The sequence below is a fragment of the Zootoca vivipara genome, chromosome 8, assembly GCF_965207765.1.
Source record: "Zootoca vivipara chromosome 8, rZooViv2.hap1.1, whole genome shotgun sequence".
NCBI classification, from domain to species: Eukaryota; Metazoa; Chordata; class Lepidosauria; order Squamata; family Lacertidae; genus Zootoca; species Zootoca vivipara.
This window is the reverse complement of record NC_142591.1, coordinates 3,030,991-3,052,014: the sequence shown is the minus strand read 5'-3', so window position 1 is coordinate 3,052,014 and position 21,024 is coordinate 3,030,991. Positions and strand designations below refer to the sequence as shown.

At 43.3% G+C, this 21,024-nt stretch overlaps 1 protein-coding gene across 12 annotated transcripts in view; it reads right to left on the bottom strand.

Annotated features, from left to right (window-relative positions):
- Positions 1–5,630: 5,630 nt before the first annotated feature.
- AFAP1 (actin filament associated protein 1) overlaps positions 5,631–21,024 on the bottom strand; it is a 54,691-nt gene continuing 39,297 nt past the window's right edge. For 7 of the 12 annotated variants that reach the window (XM_035103424.3, XM_035103432.3, XM_035103428.3 and 4 more), the window contains 5 exons: positions 19,764–19,878; positions 16,548–16,712; positions 15,922–16,112; positions 14,453–14,614; positions 10,740–11,702 (listed from right to left, as the gene is read on the bottom strand). In XM_035103424.3, coding sequence (XP_034959315.2) covers positions 11,676–11,702; positions 14,453–14,614; positions 15,922–16,112; positions 16,548–16,712; positions 19,764–19,878 — 660 coding nt within the window. In that variant the 3' untranslated portion in view covers positions 10,740–11,675. Of the gene's footprint in view, positions 11,703–14,452; positions 14,615–15,921; positions 16,113–16,547; positions 16,713–19,763; positions 19,879–21,024 lie in introns of all 12 variants that reach the window. The other 5 variants (XR_015951595.1, XR_015951596.1, XM_035103433.3 and 2 more) reach the window with 3 other exon arrangements.

Sequence of the window (21,024 nt, the reverse complement as noted above, 5' to 3'; positions counted from 1 at the left end):
GTTGTTGTTTTTCCTGTCTGCCAGGTTATCTGATAATGCCTTATCTGATTGCCTTTCCTGGTAGTCTGGCCATTTCTTTGAGATGGTAATTACTTAATTCCTGAGACAATGGGAAGGTTCCCTCACCCCCTCCCTCCTTGCAGAGAAACATTTGGTCAGTTTGGGAGTCAAAATGGTTTCAGGACTGTCTTCCTGTGCTGCTTCAGACATGTGGTTTATATATTTATGTACGTGTTCGCTTGGTACATTTATGAACATTATATATATAAGACCTTAAAATTTTTATTACACTGGACAATTTTTTTATATGTTTCAACTGCGTCAGACCAATATGGCTACCTACCTGAATCTAGCCCAGTTTCAATCATCGTTCAAAGGCAATGTGTAGCAGGTACTTGAGGGATGAAGGCCAACGGTGCGTTATGGCTCCACATTCACTCGTAGTTGATGGCTTACTGTTAACTCACAGAAGGCTCAGGCATCCTTCCTCCCCTCTAGGCCTATGATTGCAACAAAAGGTGATTAGCATCACATCCAAACCATAGGTTCATTATTGGCTTGTGAATTGTGGTTTTGCTCAGTCTGCATTTCAGACCCAACACTGAACTAGGGAGTGTGCTTGGTTGCTCCCACTCAAACTAGGTGAGTGAAAGAGCAGAGATCTCTCCATTCATTGTAAACCATTAACTATGGTTTAACATGCTGTGTAAACTGGCTCATTGTTTCATTGTCAGCTGGTAACCTCCAATCTTTGAGCATGTAGGCACCAGGAACCTGGATTAAGGGGGTCACTCCCATTAGCACCCTGTGAGTTTTCTTTCAGCCCTGCATTACAACATCTAGAACGTATATTTTTAGTAGTTTGTGAGGTCCTGGTGTTGTGAGTGTGGGACCTGTGTCCCAGAACTGCTATAAAAAGTTGTGGTTCATTATTGGCAGGGAAGCAAAGGGTGGGTTTCTCCCCTAGGACTCCTGCCTCCCCAACATTTTAGTCTGAAATAACCCAATATAAGGCGGGGGAGGGAGAAAGTGAGATTTGTCTTTCCCCCTCACATACTAATGCTGGCCAAAAGCCTGCACAGGCCTCTTTAATGATCACAAGCTTCTTTCTTGCTGTGCTATTGTCTTTCCTCAAGAGGCATCTCTGTAAAAGATTCCATCTGTGCACTACCTACAAACATCAAGGCACGAAAGAGAGGCAATAGCTGCTTCATGTTGATGGAATTTCCTACCCCACCCCCTGAAGGCTTGTCAGAAATCTGCCCCGAGAACATTTTTGGAACAGTGAAGCAATCCTGCCAAAGTAAGGTGTGGCTAAAGTGGAGATTTAACTGTCTTGTGTTTTCATTCTGGTGGTTCCAATGGGACTGAGACACACCTAGTGTGCTCTGGATTTCATCCACTGTGTGTGTACACTTTGGGCTTTGGCAAGAGAGAGATGTGTACATTGCAGTTGCATAGCTGCCAAGTTATCCCTTTTTTAAAGGGATTTTCCCTTATGCTGAATAGGCTTCCTCGCGAGAAAAGGGAAAACTTGGCAGCTATGTGCAGTTGGCTTCATTTCGTTAATTCTTGCTGCCCACCTGGAGTCTTAGCTATAACTACAAGTGAGGAATTAATTTGATTTCTCCAAAATTATATGTATAAAACGATGAGCAGTCAGAATGGCTTGGCACATCTACATCAAAATATGTAAGCAGATAAATTGCTGCATCCCACAGCAAATTTGCATTTGTTCTGAGAAACTGTACCACAAAATTTCCTTTATTAAAAGTTGTTTGACCTTCTATTGAGTTTGTCTTTATTTTTGAAGGGGTAAAGTTAAGGCTCCGAGTCAGAGTACATGCAGAGGCATTTATAACCTTTCTATGCACAATTGCTAGGATGGAACATATACCATGACAGTAATAATATGAGGCTGAATTTGGTCGTTGCTTTGCATCGATCAGAACTGGCCATATTCTGGCTATACTATGTAGAAAGAACAATTTGGTCTTACCTGAAGTGCAGATTTGGGAGTAGGGATGCTGGAGCCAATGAGAAAAATATGGACCCCCTGGAGGCGGAGGTGTGCTGTGCCACAAGCGCATTACTTTGGAGAAAATTGTTGGAGACGAGGTGAAACTGATGGTCACCTAGGGCGAATCGAAGATATTGTTGATGCGTTGGATGGAGTGAGAAGTGACAGTATGTGTCTTAGAGATTGATACTCGATATGGAATCTGTGGTGTAAGGACTCTCAGATTGAGTTATGAGATTCCATTCTGAATCTTTTGTAAGCCACATAACAGTTGAGGAAGCGTAAATTGAGAATAGGATGCCATTTTTTGTGATCTCTTTTTAGCACAACAAAAAATATGGAGTAGAAACCACAAAAAATGCTGATCTGAGGGAACAGGCGCTCTAGCTTCCACAGACAGATGGCGAACACAAGTCCAAACGTACTTGTTTCTTGGCAAGGGCGAGGGAATGAAATGTTGGGGGGGGGGAAATGAATTCTATGAAATAATTTCTGAAACCCAGCAATTGGATACCGACGTCTGCCAGGCGAGGAGGGAAACAACCAGGGCCCCCGCACCCAGGACACAGACCCGTCATTGGGTTTGCTGTTTTGTGGCTTTGGTACTGGGAAAAGTTGGAAAGTGATGAAACCCTTGTCTGCCTTGTAAGCGATGTCTAAAGGATTGGGGTCTGAACCCGACGTCCCTTTGCCTATTCTGGGAGCGAAAGGATTGAAAGGAAGAAACGTCTGGTTGGGCGCTTGTCATCTCTTTGGGTCAGCAAGATTTTTTTCTCATCGTTTGATTCTATAAAGACATTTATCAATGCCGCTTCTCCAAAAAGCTGACCTCCTGAAAAAGGTTCAGTGGAAAGGTTTACTTTAGAAGTAACATCAGCATTCCAGGATTTCAACCACAGAGGGCATCTACAGCTACCTGGGGTGCCATTGCTCTAGCTGCAAACTGCATGAAGCCCATGGAGCATTTGCTGTCGAGCTGGATATTGGGGAAGAGATTGCAACAGATCCTCAAACCAAACAATATATGCTCGGGCACATGAGGAGGATGCTACGCAGGCACTCTCATACAGAGGGCTGCTGCATCATGGGCAAATTCAATTCTACCAGTAGTGTCCCAAAGTTGAGCATTTCCTTCCTTGGGGACCAGGTATTGCAAGGACAGATTTAAAACTGGTCTGTCTATAGGAGAAGACTATATGCCATGAATTCAGGATTCAAGTCATATAGTTTGTCAGCTAAGGCAGTATTTTTTTTAGAGTGCAGAGGTGCATCAAGCTCAGATTTAACTACTTGCCTTAAGCACTGAGGGAACCAACATGAAGTTGGATGGGATACGGCTATTACCAGTAGTTAACAAATACACATCACTCTCTGGTTCAGTGGCTGATTTGTCAGGTTGAGCAGTTAATTCTAAGATGTATTCTACTCTGGTCAGACCTCACCTGGAGTACTGTGTCCAGTTCTGGGCACCACAGTTCAAGAAGGATGCTGACAAGCTGGAACGTGTCCAGAGGAGGGCAACCAAAATGGTCAAAGGCCTGGAAACGATGCCTTATGAGGCTTAGGGAGCTGGGCATGTTTAGCCTGGAGAAGAGAAGGTTAAGGGGTGATATGATAGCCATGTTCAAATATATAAAAGGATGTCATATACAGGAGGGAGAAAGGTTGTTTTCTGCTGCTCCAGAGAAGCGGACACGGAGCAATGGATTCAAACAACAAGAAAGAAGATTCCACCTAAACATTAGGAAGAACTTCCTAACAGTAAGAGCTGTTCAGCAGTGGAATTTGCTGCCAAGGAGTGTGGTGGAGTCTCCTTCTTTGGAGGTCTTTAAGCAGAGGCTTGACAGGCATATGTCAAGAATGCTTTGAAGGTGTTTCCTGCTTGGCAGGGGGTTGGACTGGATGGCCCTTGTGGTCTCTTCCAACTCTATGATTCTATGACGTGCATTATCTTACCTTTCACGGTGGGGGCACTAGCCTCCTGAAACAGCCTCATGGGAAAAGGTGCATCCTGCATAAATTCTTCCCTCCTATCATCACCATTGGAAAATCCTCATTCTCATCGTCACCTATGGAGGTGAATGGGTTAGGGGCTCCACAGACAGACAGACAGAGCCACAGCCCTTGATTGCAAATTATAAGCTCTCAACTCTGTTTGCTACACCGTGGACCGGGAGGAGGAATAGGCAAAGTCCACTAACTGCCTCAGTTACACGCAAACACCCATCTAGGGGGTAAAATTATAAATGTAGAGGCCCCACTCTATCTGCCATACCACGAACCAGGAGTGTTGCCAGTCACAATGGAGAAAGGGCTAGCTAGTGGCTGTGGAGGGGGTGGCGAGCTGCTATTGGAGGAACCCACAGGGAAAGGGCTCCCAGCTCATTCTCACAGGCGCTCAGGATTTTCAGAACGGCAACAATCACCTAAAAACAGGGTTAAAGAAAATAATGCAGAAAGAAAGCAGGAATGGGTTTTAGGGAGAGTTGGCGGTTTTTTGCTTTTGTTTTCTAAAGACAGGAATCTAGAGGAAATGACAGGGAAGGAAATTAAACTGAAAATGAGACGAAACAAAATAGGCTTATCTGATGAAAAAGGAGAGCCAGGAGGAATGAACTGCTGCGCCAGGCAGGAAGAAAAAACTGGCGAAGCCCAGCCTACTTCACACAATTCTTTGCTTCTGCCTAGAGTCCTATGATGAGGACACAGCCATCCCATGAGGTAAATTCAGTGCTTTTCTTCTAGAAAAATGGTGCCAGCCTTGGTCAAAGGCCTGGAAACGATGCCTTATGAGGAACGGCTTAGGGAGCTGGGTATGTTTAGCCTGGAGAAGAGAAGGTTAAGGGGTAATATGATAGCCATGTTCAAATATATGAAAGGATGTCATATGGAGGAGGGAGAAAGGTTGTTTTCTGCTGCTCCAGAGAAGCGGACACGGAGCAATGGATTCAAGCTACAAGAAAGAAGATTCCACCTAAACATTAGGAAGAACTTCCTGACAGTAAGAGCTGTTCGACAGTGGAATTTGCTGCCAAGGAGTGTGGTGGAGTCTCCTTCTTTGGAGGTCTTTAAGCAGAGGCTTGACAGGCATATGTCAAGAATGCTTTGATGGTGTTTCCTGCTTGGCAGGGGGTTGGACTCGATGACCCTTGTGGTCTCTTCCAACTCTATGATTCTATGATTCTATGAGTACCCCAAGAAAAAAAGCTGTGTAGAATTGCCATTGGATCACTGCCATCACATCCTGCGTCTCACATTCTGCAGCCACAAGGAACGCTGAGCAGGGTGGGGCATGGAAACTGGAGGAGGGGGTCCAGAGGGAATTGCTTCTATGCTAAAGATGGTGATAGCAAAGCACACTCTGGACACTGAAAGTTTTCCACTCTTATCACCGGAAACAAACTTAACCTTGTGGCACCCGCATGCTGGAGGTATGTTCAGGTAGAGGAAGGCATAGGAAACGTGTTATTGTGTTTTCCCCACGATTCTAAACCAATCTAAAGTTGGCAGTGTAACCCAGAGACAGAAATAACTTCCCAGCACCTTCAAGACATCACCCAAAAGCTGTCATGCAACAGATCAGAAAAGCAAACAGTTAAGATACAAAGGCTGAGTTTTCACAGGGTATCTTTATTAATAATGTCAATTAATGTGTTACACCAGTTAGGTGCCTGTCATATTATTTTCTGGGACAGAAAGGTAAAAAACTAAAACAAGGCAGGCCTGCATTTCTTGTGGCCCCTTTCTCCTTTCAATTTGGGCTTCTACAAATTTCTATTGTCTTTCTCAGAAGATAGTGATTGCTCTTGCTAGCCAAGGTTCTTCTGACCCAGCATTTCATAACTAACAGCAGCCATACCAACACTGAGAAATTAAGGAGAATGAAATGTAAAATACAATGAAATAAAACATAGGAGATATGAAAACATAATAACAGCTCACAAAAAAAATCCCCTTGCTTTAGTGTTACTTCTTCATGGAAAACTTTAAATATGATTTTGTCTTTGAAAATACAATCATAAAAATAATTACATTCTTAATACAAGAGTATTCTTTTAAGTCAAACAACTCAGATCCATTGGTAGGTTTGGTAAGACAGTAGTACCTCGCAAGACGAATGCCTCACGCAACGAAAAGCTCGCAAGACGAAAGTGTTTTGCGATGTTTTTGGTGACTCACAAGACGAAGTTTTCCATGGCCATGCTTCGCAAGACGATTTTTTTTGGCGGTTTTTTTTTTTTTTTTGCCGCAGCAAACCGCGCTTCGCAAGACGAAATTATCACAAGACAAAGCAACTCGCAGAATGAATTAATTTCATCTTGCGAGGCACCACTGTAATGGAAGACTGATACAGAATTATTAATACATTAAAAAAAATATTTTTTGCAAACTCTTGCTCCCCAAATTATAACCTGATACTGTATTTAAAAAGTAGACCCACATCCCCATCCAATGACATAAATTACAACTTCCATAACAAAAATAAAAAACAGTTCCTGATTCATACTTTATTTTGGAATACTAGATCAGTAAAATGTCCTCACCAACATAGAAATGCAGTGTACAAAACCACTTTCTTAAAGCAATTCTTGATCATTAGTAAAAAAAACCTTTGCTAAAGGCCTGTGTGAAATGCATGATGGGAATGGGGGGGGGGAAGCAGGTGAGGCGTAGATCTCTCTCCAATCTGCAAACTTATCCTGGATTCTGTTTTTCTAAGTCACAGCAGAGCATGACACAATGCTCGTAACTGGTTTATCTAGAAGGTTGCACAAGGAAGCCTCCTACCCAAGCTCACCTGGAAGCACATCAAGAGGCCTTCCTGGCCATTCAGAGCTGCGCTTGCGCACACACAATCATACACACTGAGAAAGGGGTGGAGTATATTTCACAGCATTTGATATGGTCTATTTAGAGGTTCTTTCTGTTTTGGTTTGTTTCTGCTTTTTTGTTTTATCTGTATAAATCCATACTGTACATTATTTGTATATACCTGGCACTTCCAAGACAAAAACCAAATAACAGCTGGAACATCAGAAGGAGGCATCCCAATCCTTTTACAATGCCTTGTTTTTTGAAAAGTACTAACTCTCGTGGAGAAGAAGTTCAATAATAGGCCTACGGTTACAAAAATGGTTCCTGCAGTCAGCATACCAAACAAACCCCCCACCTTCTGCATTAAGGGCAATATACACAAACCCTCAATCTGTTGAAAGGTTTTCCTCTAATGGTGTAACTACACAGGGACTCATTTCCCTCTCAGGCCCAAGACAGGGAAGCTTCTTCCTCGCTGTTCCTGTCCTCCCATTCACACCCTGCTATTTGGGAAGGCTTTTGTGTTTTCTTAAAAAGTCCTCTGCACATCTTAAGAATTTTTAGATATGCATTTTTATGCCTTCTTAAAGGGACACCTGCTTTTTGACGGCCACACTAACCAGTCAATTAGTATTCTGCTATTTCAGATGAGGAGGTAACTTTGTGCTTGTCAAAAGGGTTAGCCAATCAGAACTCCGTTGAGCCTACTTTCACTGGGAACAGGAGGTAACTGATGTTCCTTCATTTCATTCATTCACTTATGTACCTGTCCTTGAAGAGCATGCTCCCTCGTCAAGCTATGCACGTCCGTCTTGGGCCTGAGGTTGGTGAAATTTACCAACCGGGGGTGGGGGTGGGGATACGAAGATGCAGCAACTGAAATTTAGAATACACACTCTGCTCAAAGCAAGATTCAAAAGGGAAAAATAAAATTGCACATATCTGGTAATTTATTCTAGTTATTGTGCTCTGTGATCTGTTTAAAAGGGACAGCGACAGAAGTTGCTTCCTTATTAAACGTGCTGATCTAAGGTCTAGCATATATCATAAATATGTACATCTATAAATTAAACATTTAATGAAATATACAAATAAATTAGTTTAAAATAATTTGCCTAAATAAAATAACTTTTGAATACACTTCCTTGCATGGGACATTTTGTGGGATATAGATGACCTTTCTGCACACCACAGTCTGTAAAGCCAAACTGCCATAGAGGCCAGACAACTAAAGGGAAAAGGAACATGGATTGGGAGAGGTGGGCAGTGGTTGCCACTGCATAAAACTGCAGGTCCTCAGGTTAAATTAACCCCCTTCAGGGAGCATTTTATCCTCCCTACATGCTTCAGAACTTAACAAGAAGCTTATTACGTGACCCATTTGCAACAAGTGAGGCATATAGAGGGTTTACTCAACCCCATCCATTCATGACACTAGCGGAGGCTGTTCTTATACAAATTCCTTTGCATGTGCAAAGCATGAAAGCAAAGCATGGGCTTTCTGGGGATATTTTGTTTGCTTCCCCCTCCACAGGCAGACAATCCAAGCCAGCTGGTCAGTAGGGCACCAAGGGACTGTGACAACAGATTGCCTTTCCAGTCACATATGCAGGAAACAAAATACGCACAGTGGTGCCTATTGACACCAGCAGCATATTCAATATATATGTAGCAAAACAAATGGTCCTGTACTCAGATCTGGCTCTAATCATTCTGAACAAAGACAGTGCTGCAAAGCTTCACAGAGCAGGAATCCAAACCTGGTCAGTGTGTGGATGATTAGGTTAGGAACACAGGAGCCTGAGTAACATGTTGGGAGTTTTCATGGGAATTTAAATCCTTCCTTTGATGGAAAGCATGCAGATGGAGGGCAGAACTGTGTAAAAGGGCCACCTTTCAACACACCAGCCTGTCCAAACTTGAGGCCCTCCTCCATAAGCCCCTGCCGATTAAAGTTGGGTAGGTGGTGGCCAGCGGGGAGGGGGGGGAGATGACATTTGAATTTATAGCACCCCATTTGTGGATTGTCGTCTCCAACTATGATGTCATTTTAGCACCAGAGGAAGATCTGAGCATTTCAGCATATAATACGAGCTAGTCTTGATTAAAAGTTTACACATTCTTCTGGACTGTATGAGTTTGCTTTAATTCCTGCTTCTACTATGCAGTATATACCACATTTCAAGCTGCAGTCTTAAGGCTTGGGTGGGGAAAACAGCCAGTTTATCCACCTTCTTCCATGTTCTGGAGGGATCCTGCCAACAGGGAGGGTGAACGTAAGGGTGTCCCGTCCCCCACCTCTGGCCTTCCTTTTTTAAACACAATTTCCCTCCCATTGGAAATTAAATGGAATGAACTGATGGGCTGACATAATTTTCTCCCTGGTTTGGGGACGTCAGAGGAGCTGGGAGGCTGTGGATCCTTTTGCCATGGAAATTGTTATGACAGCACAGAGGGGAACTCCAACATCAGATCACCCTTTAGGATCAAAGCTCTCTCTTTCCACCAACCAGGAGGGATCTCGGTTGGCATCCTATGGCCCACGGGGGGCCATAATTAGCTTTGTAAAGCACAGTAAATAAAACAGCATAAAACCAAACATAAAAATGCTGTGTTACATTTATCTGTAACACAGCACTCATCCAGAAGGTGCCATTCGCCTTCGACCTGACTTTCCCTACCCTCAGTTTCTGTATGGTGGCTGAAACTTTCACTTTGGGTCCGATCTCCCTTTCTGGAAAGTCTCTGGTGGGCCTACCTGATCTTAGGTGGAAGGATATTGCTGGGATAGAAGACTCAAAAGAGGATTGATGCCACCTCTCCTGAGTAGTTCCCCCCCTCCCTACTTATCTTATTAAAATAAAATGCATACATACATAAAATTAAAACTCTGTTGCTTGCGTTCTGAATTAAGCTTTGTCTCCTACTTGGCATGGAACCCTTGAGTTGCAGGTGGAGGGCAGGATGGTAAACCTGTCATTTGGGGAGGGACTGTTCCTGCTCTGGCTCTTAGTTGAGCACCCCCAAAGTGGCAGGTAGGTCAGAAGAGCAGCCTGCTCAGTCAGTGTTGCAGCAGGGCGGTAGAGAGAGTGTGTCCTGGTGATCTTGTAGCTTGACCTGAACTCAGCTCCATAGAAGGGATAAAGAGACGCTCTCCCTGTAAGGACCGCCTGCTTACAGAAAGATGCAAAAAAAGAATTCGGGGAGCAGACACATCTCTTCTAACTAAGGCTGGAACCCTAACCCTACTTACTGGGGAGTAAGCCTACCTGAATTGAATAGGGCTTACTTCTGAGTCGACGTGGTTAGGATCACACCGTGAACCTCCCTATCGTGGTCTCTTCTGTCTGTTCTGAGGAAAGAAACAGAAAAGGAGCAAGAAGCACCTGCCAGTCGAGCACCCAAGGGTGGATGCTGCTACCCAGCTGACTTACACAATATGCCTGAAGAGGGGAAGACATTGTAGCAACCCCTAAGCACAGCAGCTGTGTGTTTTCATAAGATCACACAAATATGATCATTTATATTCCACTTTTCAAGTGTTTGAAGCATTTCACATACATTATTTGCAACAACCCTGCAAGATAGGCCAGTATCGTTATCATTTATTATTATTATTATTATTATTATTATTATTATTATTATTATTATTATTATTATCCCCATATTGCAGATTGGGTGGTGAGGCAAAGACACTGCAGCTTGCCTATGGCCACCTAGCAAGTTCACAGCTGAAGTGGGTTTTCAGCTGCAAACCTCTTGGCTCATGCTTTTAGCCAAGATGCTACAGCAGGGAAAAGAAACTTCATATAAACTTAGAAAAATAAACATTAAATTGTTTTCTTTAAAAAATACAGGGACACATACCATCTTCTAAGCAGAGATCACTGACGGTAAGAGGTGCTTAAGGATAACAATTAAAAAATGGTTTGTTGTAAACATTCATTGGCGGTTGAAAGAATTTTACCTTTTAGCAATGAGAGAAAAGTGGCATTATTTTAAAAGGGGGGGGATGCTACGTTTTTTAAAAATCAGATTTTTTTCCTTGGAATGTTTCTGAACGCAACGATACATTAGTTGTTCTTTAGTTGTTCCTTTTTTTTCTTCCTATATATCCTCCTCAAAACAACTTTAACGCTGGAGGGGAATTTGAAGTAGAGAGTTATTGATCCTGATTACTTTGTGTGAAGTGGCATCCATTTCTATTGGGTTTTTGTGGGAGTGGGGAATCTATCTAAAAACATTTGAAGAAAATAAAAACATCTTCAAAAATAACGTTTAAAAACTATGGAAGCTCTTTCTAGTACAGCTGGAAGGAGCCTTTCTACACTAGTACCAAGGTAATATTTCAGTTGTGTTATCCTTTTTGGTCTCTAATCACCATGGAAAACAGCAGGTGCACGACTTCCGCAGCAGCTACAATTTTTCAGTCTCCTACTTTAAAAACGTTGTAAGAACTGAATGAATGCCACAGAGTTGAGAATCCCCACATTTATCCAGCAACTTCTACAGAGAGCCGACATCTGATTTTGTACCAAATGATTAAAGCTATCTAAAACTATTTCAAATGAGTACTGAAACATGCCAATCTCAAATTCCGTCCAACACAATTGCTAGTTTAACCTAATCCATCTACGTAACCATTTAAAATGTTCCTTTTATATTATGTTATTTCCGGAAGAAGTGTCACAATAACAAAAATGACACATTCAAGATGGCCCTCTTCTTGGGCCATTAAATGACCACTAACTGAACAGGATTGACAAACCCTTTATATCATGGTGCAGGTAAATCTTCAGTCCATCTTGAGCCATACCAAGCTAGTGAAGATTTTACTTCTTTATGTTCCGTTTTTCATCTCCCATTCCTAGAGGGGGGGGGGGGACGGACATTATATCAAAGTCATGTAATACTTGATTCAAGTACATCTAAAATGCAAGAGTTGTTCAGCGGACTTCACTGTATTCCAGGCTGCCACAGTCTATACAGAAAAGGGGCTGAATTGCAATTTATGCAAGTTAAAAGTAATCTTTGTCAAATCTGTATTTACTTCACACGAACTAGAACATGAGGTTAATACACAAGAGAGAAATGCTGCCATTCCATTACAGTGGTGCCTCGTTTAACGAATGCCCTGCTTAACGAAATTTCCGCTTAACGAAAGGTTTTTTTCTAGCGGAGGTTGCCTCGCTAGACGAATTCGTTTTACGAAAAATTCGTCTAGCGAATCGCGGTTTCCCATAGGAATGCATTGAAATTCAATTAATGTGTTCCTATGGGCAAAAAAAAAATTGAATGCATTCCTATGGGATTCGCTAGACAAATTTTTCATTATAAGAAAAGACCCGTGGAACGAATTAAATTCGTCTAGCAAGGCACCACTGTATCTGCAGCTTACTGGAAAGGAAGAAATCAGGCAAGTCCAGAAAGAAATTCTACAACCTAAAATTCTTACTGACTTGAAAAAATAATTGTACTATTTAACATCCTGTGATCTTTGTATATCTGACCCTGTCCACTGCTGGAATAAGACACCAAAGGCTTTCTGCTGTGGTCATGTGGCTATACGATTTCAAGAAGTTACTGCAACTAAGGGCCTGTTGGCGGAGTATATGTGAACTTGATAGAGCAGGACTGTAGTGGTGGAAGAGCCCTTCCAATCCAGCCCAGTTTCCTTCCTACCTCTGGGATAGGAGACGGAGGCTCAGGGCCTTTTAAAGCTTGGCTTCCAGCCAGAAGAATGGAAGTAACGACCGACTAGGACCAGATCACAAATGAGAATCTCCTTAAGGAAGGGTGCACCCTAAGGTGTAAGCAAAATTCCCCCTTTTAAAATCAAAACTGTGTGTGGATTTTATCTGAAATACTAGGCTTGTTCAAGATGTCCATTTCTCACATGACAGCATGAAGAAAACTGAAGTGTCCCAAGAAGACTGCATCATCTCTGCGACTGAGATAATGTCCCACTTGGGTCTCCTGCACCCACCACCAACTACTGGGCAAAGCATTTCTTTGTAACAAAAATGTGAATCACAGCATCAGAAAAAAGATATACTGGAAACTGGACTGCAGTGCAGTACAAAACAGGCAACCAATGAAAAAGGAGGGAGTCGGTTGTTATCCAGGCACAAGTCTTGATGTGAAGTTTGGTGGGGGGGGTTTGGGGGGGGCGGAACCTACAACTGAAATTATGAGGCTGTTAAAAGTGAGGAAAAGTGTGTATGTCTCCTGTGAACAGTGGCAAGAATACAGAGGAAGCGAAAACAGAACTCTGAGAATGGGACTGTTCCACTTGCTAGTGGTACAAGAGTTGGTAGAGATGATTGCTGCTAATTTCTTTAAATCATGTTTAAAGTGAAAATACATTTATCATATTTATTACCGTGTTTCTCATATTATAAGACATGTCTTATATTTATTTATTCCTCAAAAAAAACACTATGGCTTATTTTCAAGGGATGTCTTATTTTTTTCCTCCTCCTCCTGCCGCGTCCGGCATTGCTGCTGCGCCTATCACTATGTCTTATTTTCGGGGTATGGCTTATATTCCTTGAATGCTTAAAAATCCTGCTATGGCTTATTTTATGGGTATGTCTTAAAATATGAGAAACAGGGTATGTAATTAGATGGAAGTTTAATGGAAGTTTTTGCATGGTTAAAAGTGCCCTTTTAAAGTTATTTCCTTGCCAGTGTAAATTCCTTTAAAAAATAAATAAACCCCTGGCTCAGGAAGTGAATTCTATACAATACCAAGCACAAGAGTCCAGTAAGAAAAATGCAGGCCTTTGACAGGAATGAATGCTAATCCCAATTATATAAAACCAAAGTAGAGCCAATTTTCAGTTTTGTTTCAGTTGAGTAATTTGACCTCCCGTATATCAACATTAAAATAGTGAGGTCACACCAGATAGATAAAATTTAGAAAGTACTTTTTTCTCATCATCCAGAAAATGAAAAATATATTAGGATAAACAGGGAAACGTATGCAATCAGTGACTGAGAACAACCAAGTATATATGACTAAGTATTTCAAAAACGTAGGGCTCATCAGCACTTCTGCTTGGCCCAAGCCTAGAAAGGATGGGTTTGTGTGGATTTCTGCTTGTCCCACACTTCCTAAGCAGAGGGCTGAGTGGTTTTGCCCTTGCCCCGCTGCTTTCACCAAAAAACCCCACTCTGTAACGATAAATAGGGACAGGCATCAATCTGTAGAAAACCAAACTGAAATTTGCTCCAATTCAGCATCAAAGATCAGGTCTCCCTGGGGAAAGCGGCAGGGCAAGAGCAAGTCTGGATGAGTCCTCATTCTTGTAAGCCGTGCGAAATACAATAATTTAACAAAGTTTCAGCTCTTAAAGCAAAATACAAGGAGTGTATTATAGGAAACTGAAGAGGACCTGAAAATGTCCAACCCTTCTTCCCTTCAGTGTGAACTAAAAGAGCAATCACAGCCTTAGAAGACAAGATAACCGTTAACTTTTTTCTTTTCTGAACAGTGGCAACCCTTTCAGAACCAAAGTGAGACAGAAAACCGGCTCCTCTAGCGTGGGCAAAAAGCAAATAAGCCAAGCCTGTAAATATTGGCAGAGTAACATCGGACGCTGAGGCAGATCTCACCTTTGCCTTCTGAAGCACATGGCCTCTGCATGGAGAAGTGCTTGCGGAAGAATGCCTTTTCAGGACTACAGCACTGTTCACAGGCACAGAACATTCCGTATCACTTGTATCACAGCTGGAGATTGGTGAATTCTCCAGGGTCCGATGCTTTAGAACTGGAGACTGTAAGAATACAAAACCATTTGAAATCATGACAGCTATCAAAACCTGCTCCTTGATCTCAGGAACCATTCTGCAAATTTAGGATGCAATAGTTTAAGAGGTGTGCAAGTGGACCATGAGCAAACAACTTTCCAAAATGTATAGATGGGACTACAGAGTGTGACTGATCTGAGATGGTTTACTAATTGCCTTTATCTGGTAATAAGACCAGTACTTTAATGAAGTGGTTCCCAATTAGGTAATTACTGAGGGCCCCTAGTTTTCAAAAGTCAAGCACTGATCCCCTACTTTCAAATTTTTTGATAACTCTAGGATAGTTATGTTTTTTACAGTTCCTTATTTTTTTAATTAAAGATTTTCTTGAGTTACAAAAACATAACTCTATGGTAGTTATCTCTGCAAAGCAATTTTTTGAACAAAATGTTGGCTAGCCCCTAATAAGCAAAGGATTTTAGGTATGCTAAAAACAAACTAGGGCTAAGCGATAGCTGGTTTTCAACACTGTGATACATCAGCAGCTAAACATCGCAATATTCCGATTTATCACGATGTCTGAAATTGGAGATCAGGCATGAGGATGAGGGAAGAAGCAGCCATGGAGATCTTTGGGTGGGGGGAGGCGAGGAAGGGGAGTCACCTCCACTGCATGGTTTGAGTGGGAGGAGATGGGGAGGGGGGGGTGCATAAGCCCCCTGTCAGCAAGGCAGCCAGCGAAGATGCGTGCGTCCTGCTTTCCTGCTGACTGAGAAAAGCTGCTCTGCCTCAGTGCCAGGAGAAGGTGCCTTGAACAGCTGCCCTGTTCCACTGGTGGAGGAAGAGGGGTGCAGGGGGGAGTGCACTGCCCCTGGCAGCCCGATCCTGGTGGGGTTCCATCGCGGCTGCTCCCCTGCCCACGCTGGGCGCCCCGCCGCCACAGGCAACACATCCCGCCCCCACCTGCTCTCTGCCCCCCTGTGCATGAAGCTCCGCCACTGCCCTGTTCTCCATCAGCTTGAGGGAAGGCAGCTCAGATCAGCAGTGTGTCAGGTGAGATCATTGTGCGATATGGTGGTGCCTTGAAATTGGCTGCTCTGCTCTCCCTCGTGTGAGGAGCGATATATTGCTGCGTATTGCCGGGTCAAAATCGTTATTGCAGTGTGATTTCAAAACCGGTCTGGGCCAATACACTGAAAAATTGCACAGCGCTAGAACAGACTATAAAATTTGTGATATTACCATGCAAAAATGACAAAAAAATAGTTTGGAGGAGGCAAGGGATGGGGCCACTGACCCCCTGGGTGTGTTCCACTGACTGCACATGGAAGTACCTGTGCAGTTGAGGTTCCTGATTTAGGCTCAATTGCCAGTCCCAATGTGATGCCACCAGCCAAGGCTTTCTTCAGGTTCTCTTTCACCTCTGTCAGCTCTAGTTCCAGAGTAACACGCTCAGACTCTTTCAACTTACACTCCTCTTCCAACTTCTTTAGTTTATCTTCAAGGATAATTAGGGTTTTCCTACCTGAAATTCAGAGGCAAGGTGAGTGATATCTGAGGAAGGGGCAGATTTGTACATTCCCAGTTACTCAATGAGGCCACAAGCCTGCAAGCAACTTCAAGACGGAGGCATAAGACTTACTGCAATTTAACGAGATACAATCTTGGGTTTCTTCCTCCTTTGTAATATCCAGTTGCGTTTACATCTCTGTCCTGGTGCTATTACCGCTATGACTCCTTTATTGATCATTTAGGAAGCACCAATGATAATATTTCTGATTGTGTTTAATGTGTTTTATGCATTTTTATCCTATTTTATTTCTGCATATTGCTTTGGAACATTCTGTTGTGGGAAAAGACTAACCAACCAACTAGTTATATGCCTTCTCCTGCTACTGGAAGTATCTTTCCTGAGATTCTGGTCATACAATGGTCTAAGAAGATCAAACACCCAGCATACCGGCATTCGCTTCCAGGGCTGCTCTAAGGTCTTTCCTTTCCTTCCGAAGCTGAGCCAGGCGATTCCTCAGTGTTTCTCTTCTCCTCAACAGCTCCTCCTCCTTGGTCTGTAACCTCTTTGCATCTGCTTCAACACGGTTCTTTCCATATTTGTACTGTTCAGCACCTACACATACAGGTTAACTATTAGACATCTGAGAGCAGGAATGCTATTAATCTTACCTTCTTATATTGGGGGGCAGGGCCTTGGCTCAGTGGTTAAGTATCTGCTTTGCATTTAGAAGAGCTAAGGGCCACTCCCTGGCACCTCCAGGTTATGCTAGGAATATGCAGCATTTCTCAAACTTGGGGTCTCCAGCTGCTGTTGAACTACAATGCCCATCAATCCTGACAACTGCTACTGCTGGGTAGGGATGGCAAGAGTTGCAGTCCAACAACAGCTGAAAGCCCAAGTTCGGGAAACACTGCCCTAGAGAGCCGCTGCCACGTAGACAATACTGAGCTAAATGGATGAAGGGTCTTGACTCAGTATAAGGCAACTCCCCAGGTTCTTATTAATCAAAAAAGTATGTCCCAACACAGACATTCTAACAGCCATCCAGTAGATGTGGCTGTTTTCCAAGGCATACAAATCCTTTCTCAAACATAACCCCCAAATCTCTGAACCGTATTCCAAGATCTCTCTGCTTGTCACATCTCTTTCCCAGTGTGGTTGCTGTAACCATGCCAACTGTGGTCCAGGGGTGTAAACCTTTCAGCACATTTGTTTTAGGTTCCCGGCATGTTTACAAACCACACATGACACCTGCAGCCTTGGGAGGTCCGTCACTTGTATGGTTTGTAAAACACACCAGGAATCAAACCTATGCGGGTTTAAATACTTGGACCAAAGCAAGAGCAGTCAGGAAGGCTGTGGCAAACATGCCAGCAAAGTTACATGTAAAGGAAATCCAGAATGGTTCCAAAATTCTTGAGTAATGAACAGGAAGACTGAGAAAGGAAGATGAGAGTTTAATTAAGTTTCCTAGTTGTTCAATTATTAACTAGTAATTGGAAATCCCCTTCGGCTATGTCCAAAGTAAGAGGAAGAACAAGCAAGTGGTAGGTCCTATGTGTGGGGAAGAAGAACTACTCAACACCTACTTTGCCTCTGTCTTCACCCAAAAGGAAAGTGACGCTCAACATTGTGATAACAGAATAAATGATGTAAGGAGGGAGCTAAGGCCCAAGATAGGAAAAGAGGTAGTAAGGGAACACCTAGATACTTTAAATGAATTTAAATGAATGCACATCTCCAGGGCCTGATGAGCTGTATCCAAAGGAGCTGGCAGATGTAATTTCAGAGCCTTTGTCTATTACAGTGGTACCTCGACTTACAAATGCCTCGACTTACGAAGGTTTCGACTTACGGAGTCCGCTAACCCAGAAGTATTTTCGCTGTGCATGCACAGAAGCGGCGCGCACGGGCTGTGCTTGCACAAAGTGCAAAGTTGCGCTTTGCGCTTGCGCAAAATGGACACTTCGACTTACGAAGGATTTGACTTACGAAGAGCGCCACAGAACGGAAGTCGAGGTACCACTGTATATTTGAGAATTATTGGAGAAGAGTTGAGGTCCCTACAGACTGGAGGCAGGCTAATGTTGTCCCCATCTTCAAAAAGGGGGGGGGAGAAGACCCAGGAAACTACTGACCAGTGAGCTTCACATCAATACTAGGAAAGGTCCTTGAACAGATAATTCAACAGTCAGTCTGTGAGCATTTAGAAAAGAAAGCTGTGATTACTAAGGTGGATTAGGAAAATGCTGTGGACATAGTGTATCTTGATTTCAGTAAGGCTTTTGACAAAGTCCCCCATGATTTTCTCAGGATGAAACTGGTAAAATGTGGATTGAACAAGGCAGCTGTTAGATGGATTTGTAGCTGGTCGACAGACCAAACCCAAAGTGTACTCATTAATGGTTCCTCATCACCCTGGAAAAAAGTGTCAAGTGGGGTGCCGCAGGGTTCTGTCCTGGGCCTGTTTTTCTTCAACGTCTTTATAAATGATTTGGATGAAGTAATTGAGGGGATGCTCATCAAATTTGCAGATGACACCAAACTGGGAGGGGTAGCTAATACCACAGAAGACAGAATCAGAATTCAACATGACGCTAACAGATTGGAGAACTGGGCACAAACTAACAAAATGGATTTCAATATAGGGTGGGGGACATCTGGTTTACTAGCAGTACATGTGAAAAGGATCTAGGGGTCTTGGTGGACCACAAGCTTAACATGAGTCAACAGTGTGATGCAACAGCAAAAAAGGCGGATGCTGTTCTAGGCTGCATCAATGTCTAGTGTCCAGATCAAGGGAAGTAATAGAACCCCTCTACAGTGGTACCTCGGGTTACAAACACTTCAGGTTACAAACGCTTCAGGTTACAAACTCCACTAACCCAGAAATAGTACCTCGGGTTAAGAACTTTGCTTCAGGATGAGAACAGAAATCGTGCTCCGGCAACGTGGCGGCAGCGGGAAGCCCCATTAGCTAAAGTGGTGCTTCAGGTTAAGAACAGTTTCAGGTTAAGAACGGACCTCCGGAATGAATTAAGTTCTTAACCAGAGGTACCACTGTATTCTGCCTTGATCAGACCACACTTGGAATACTGTGTGGTCCAATTTTGGGCACCACAATTTAAGCAGGATGTTGACAAGCTGGAACAGAGGAGGGCAACTAAAATGATTCAGGGTCTGGAAAGTAAGCCTTATGAGGAGCACTTGAAGGAGTTGGGTATGTTTTGCCTGGAAAAGAGGAGACTGAGTAGCCATCTTCAAATATCTTAAGGGCTGTCACATGGAGGAGGGAGCATTCTTGTTTTCTTCTGCTCTGGAGGGGAGGACACAAACCAATGGCTTCAAGTTGCAAGAAAGGAGATTCCAACCAAGCATTCGGGAAAAGCTTTCTGACAGTAAGAGCTGTTCAGCAGTGGAACAGACTCCCAAGAGAGGTGGCGGAGGTTTTTGAACCTTGGAGGTTTCTAAGCAGAGGTTGGATGGCCATCTGTCAAGGATGCTTTAACTGAGATTCCTGCATTGCGGGGGGTGGGACTAATGACCCTTGGTGTCCCTTCCAACTCTATGATTCTATGTAGCTGATAAATCAATTAATTGATTAAAAATATTTTGACTTATTGAAAAAGTGGATTTTTCTTTCCTTAAATAGGAAACACTCACTAGAATTGCTGCGTTTCACATTTGAAGCAGATTCTGATTTCTTTTGTGGGTTGTTTAATGTTCTTCCTTTCCCCATTATTCCATTTGTAGCTGTAGAAGCCTTCTTTCCTTTAAACTGATAGAAAAAATATGTGTTTAGTAATTAAATATATATTTAGCAGTAATTATTCAATTACAGGGTTTACACTTTTCCTAGAACAAAGCCTCAAAACTGTCCCAAGCTGCCCATTTGAAAGCAAGTTACAAGTTTAAAAAACTAGGTCAGCTGGGAAGGATCCTTCTTCTAAAGCAGGCGGCGGCAAAGTTTTCTGGCCATGGGCTGGATCATTCCAACAGACGATTGTCCACGGGCCGGACATGCACAGAAGTGATTTCCAGCGCCGTGCTGCACATGTCCGGGGCGCCGAAAACCGTTTCTACGCATGCCTGGAAGCTGAAAATCGCGCCTGCGCAGACGTGGTTTCTGGCACCATTTGGCAAGTCCTCGCACTGTGCTGTGCCGGTTTAGCGCAGCGAGTGGGGGACTTGCCAAGCGGGCGGCTCGGTGACTGAATGGCTTGTGTGCCGATTAACGGCCTCCGTGGGCTGGATCTCTGGGTTGCCGATCTCTGTTCTAAAGCAAGAAAGATAAAACAAAAAGCACCTACTTTCTTACTGAGCAGCACACAACAGTGAGACTGTACATTTCTTAAGCCATAGGCTACAGGTGACTATTCAAAATTTTGAGGAACCATTCAGAATGTGCCACATGGTTTTGCAGGGATCTATGTTGCTAATTAATCGCAGGCAGGCGCATCAGTCCAGAGGCTAATGTTAGCAGAATTCATTCCAATTACAAAATATTAAATCATTGGGCCACTATTAAAGCTGTAAGAATATATATAATGGAGTTCTACTTTGTACCCCACAGGTGTGGGGAACCTGTAGCGCATCGGCCAATCTTGGCATGCCAAGGGTTCCAAATGTACCTGCAAGCCCATTTTTTCAAAACCACACCCACCAGTCAGTCAGCTGACTTCACATCAATTGCAGGGAGACAAGGGTGGGGTTCCATTCTATACTGGCTACATGCACTAGCTCCCCGCAGGTAACTGGCACACACAGCCAATCCAGCTCATCAGCTGACAATTGGGGGAGGGGCTAAATCCTGCTCGGTTTGACACAACCCACTTCACAATCAGGATGGGGGTTGCATTGAACCCCACTGTTCAAACTAATGTTCCTTCCTCCATTTTAGCAGGGCACTACAAGGTGCTTTGAA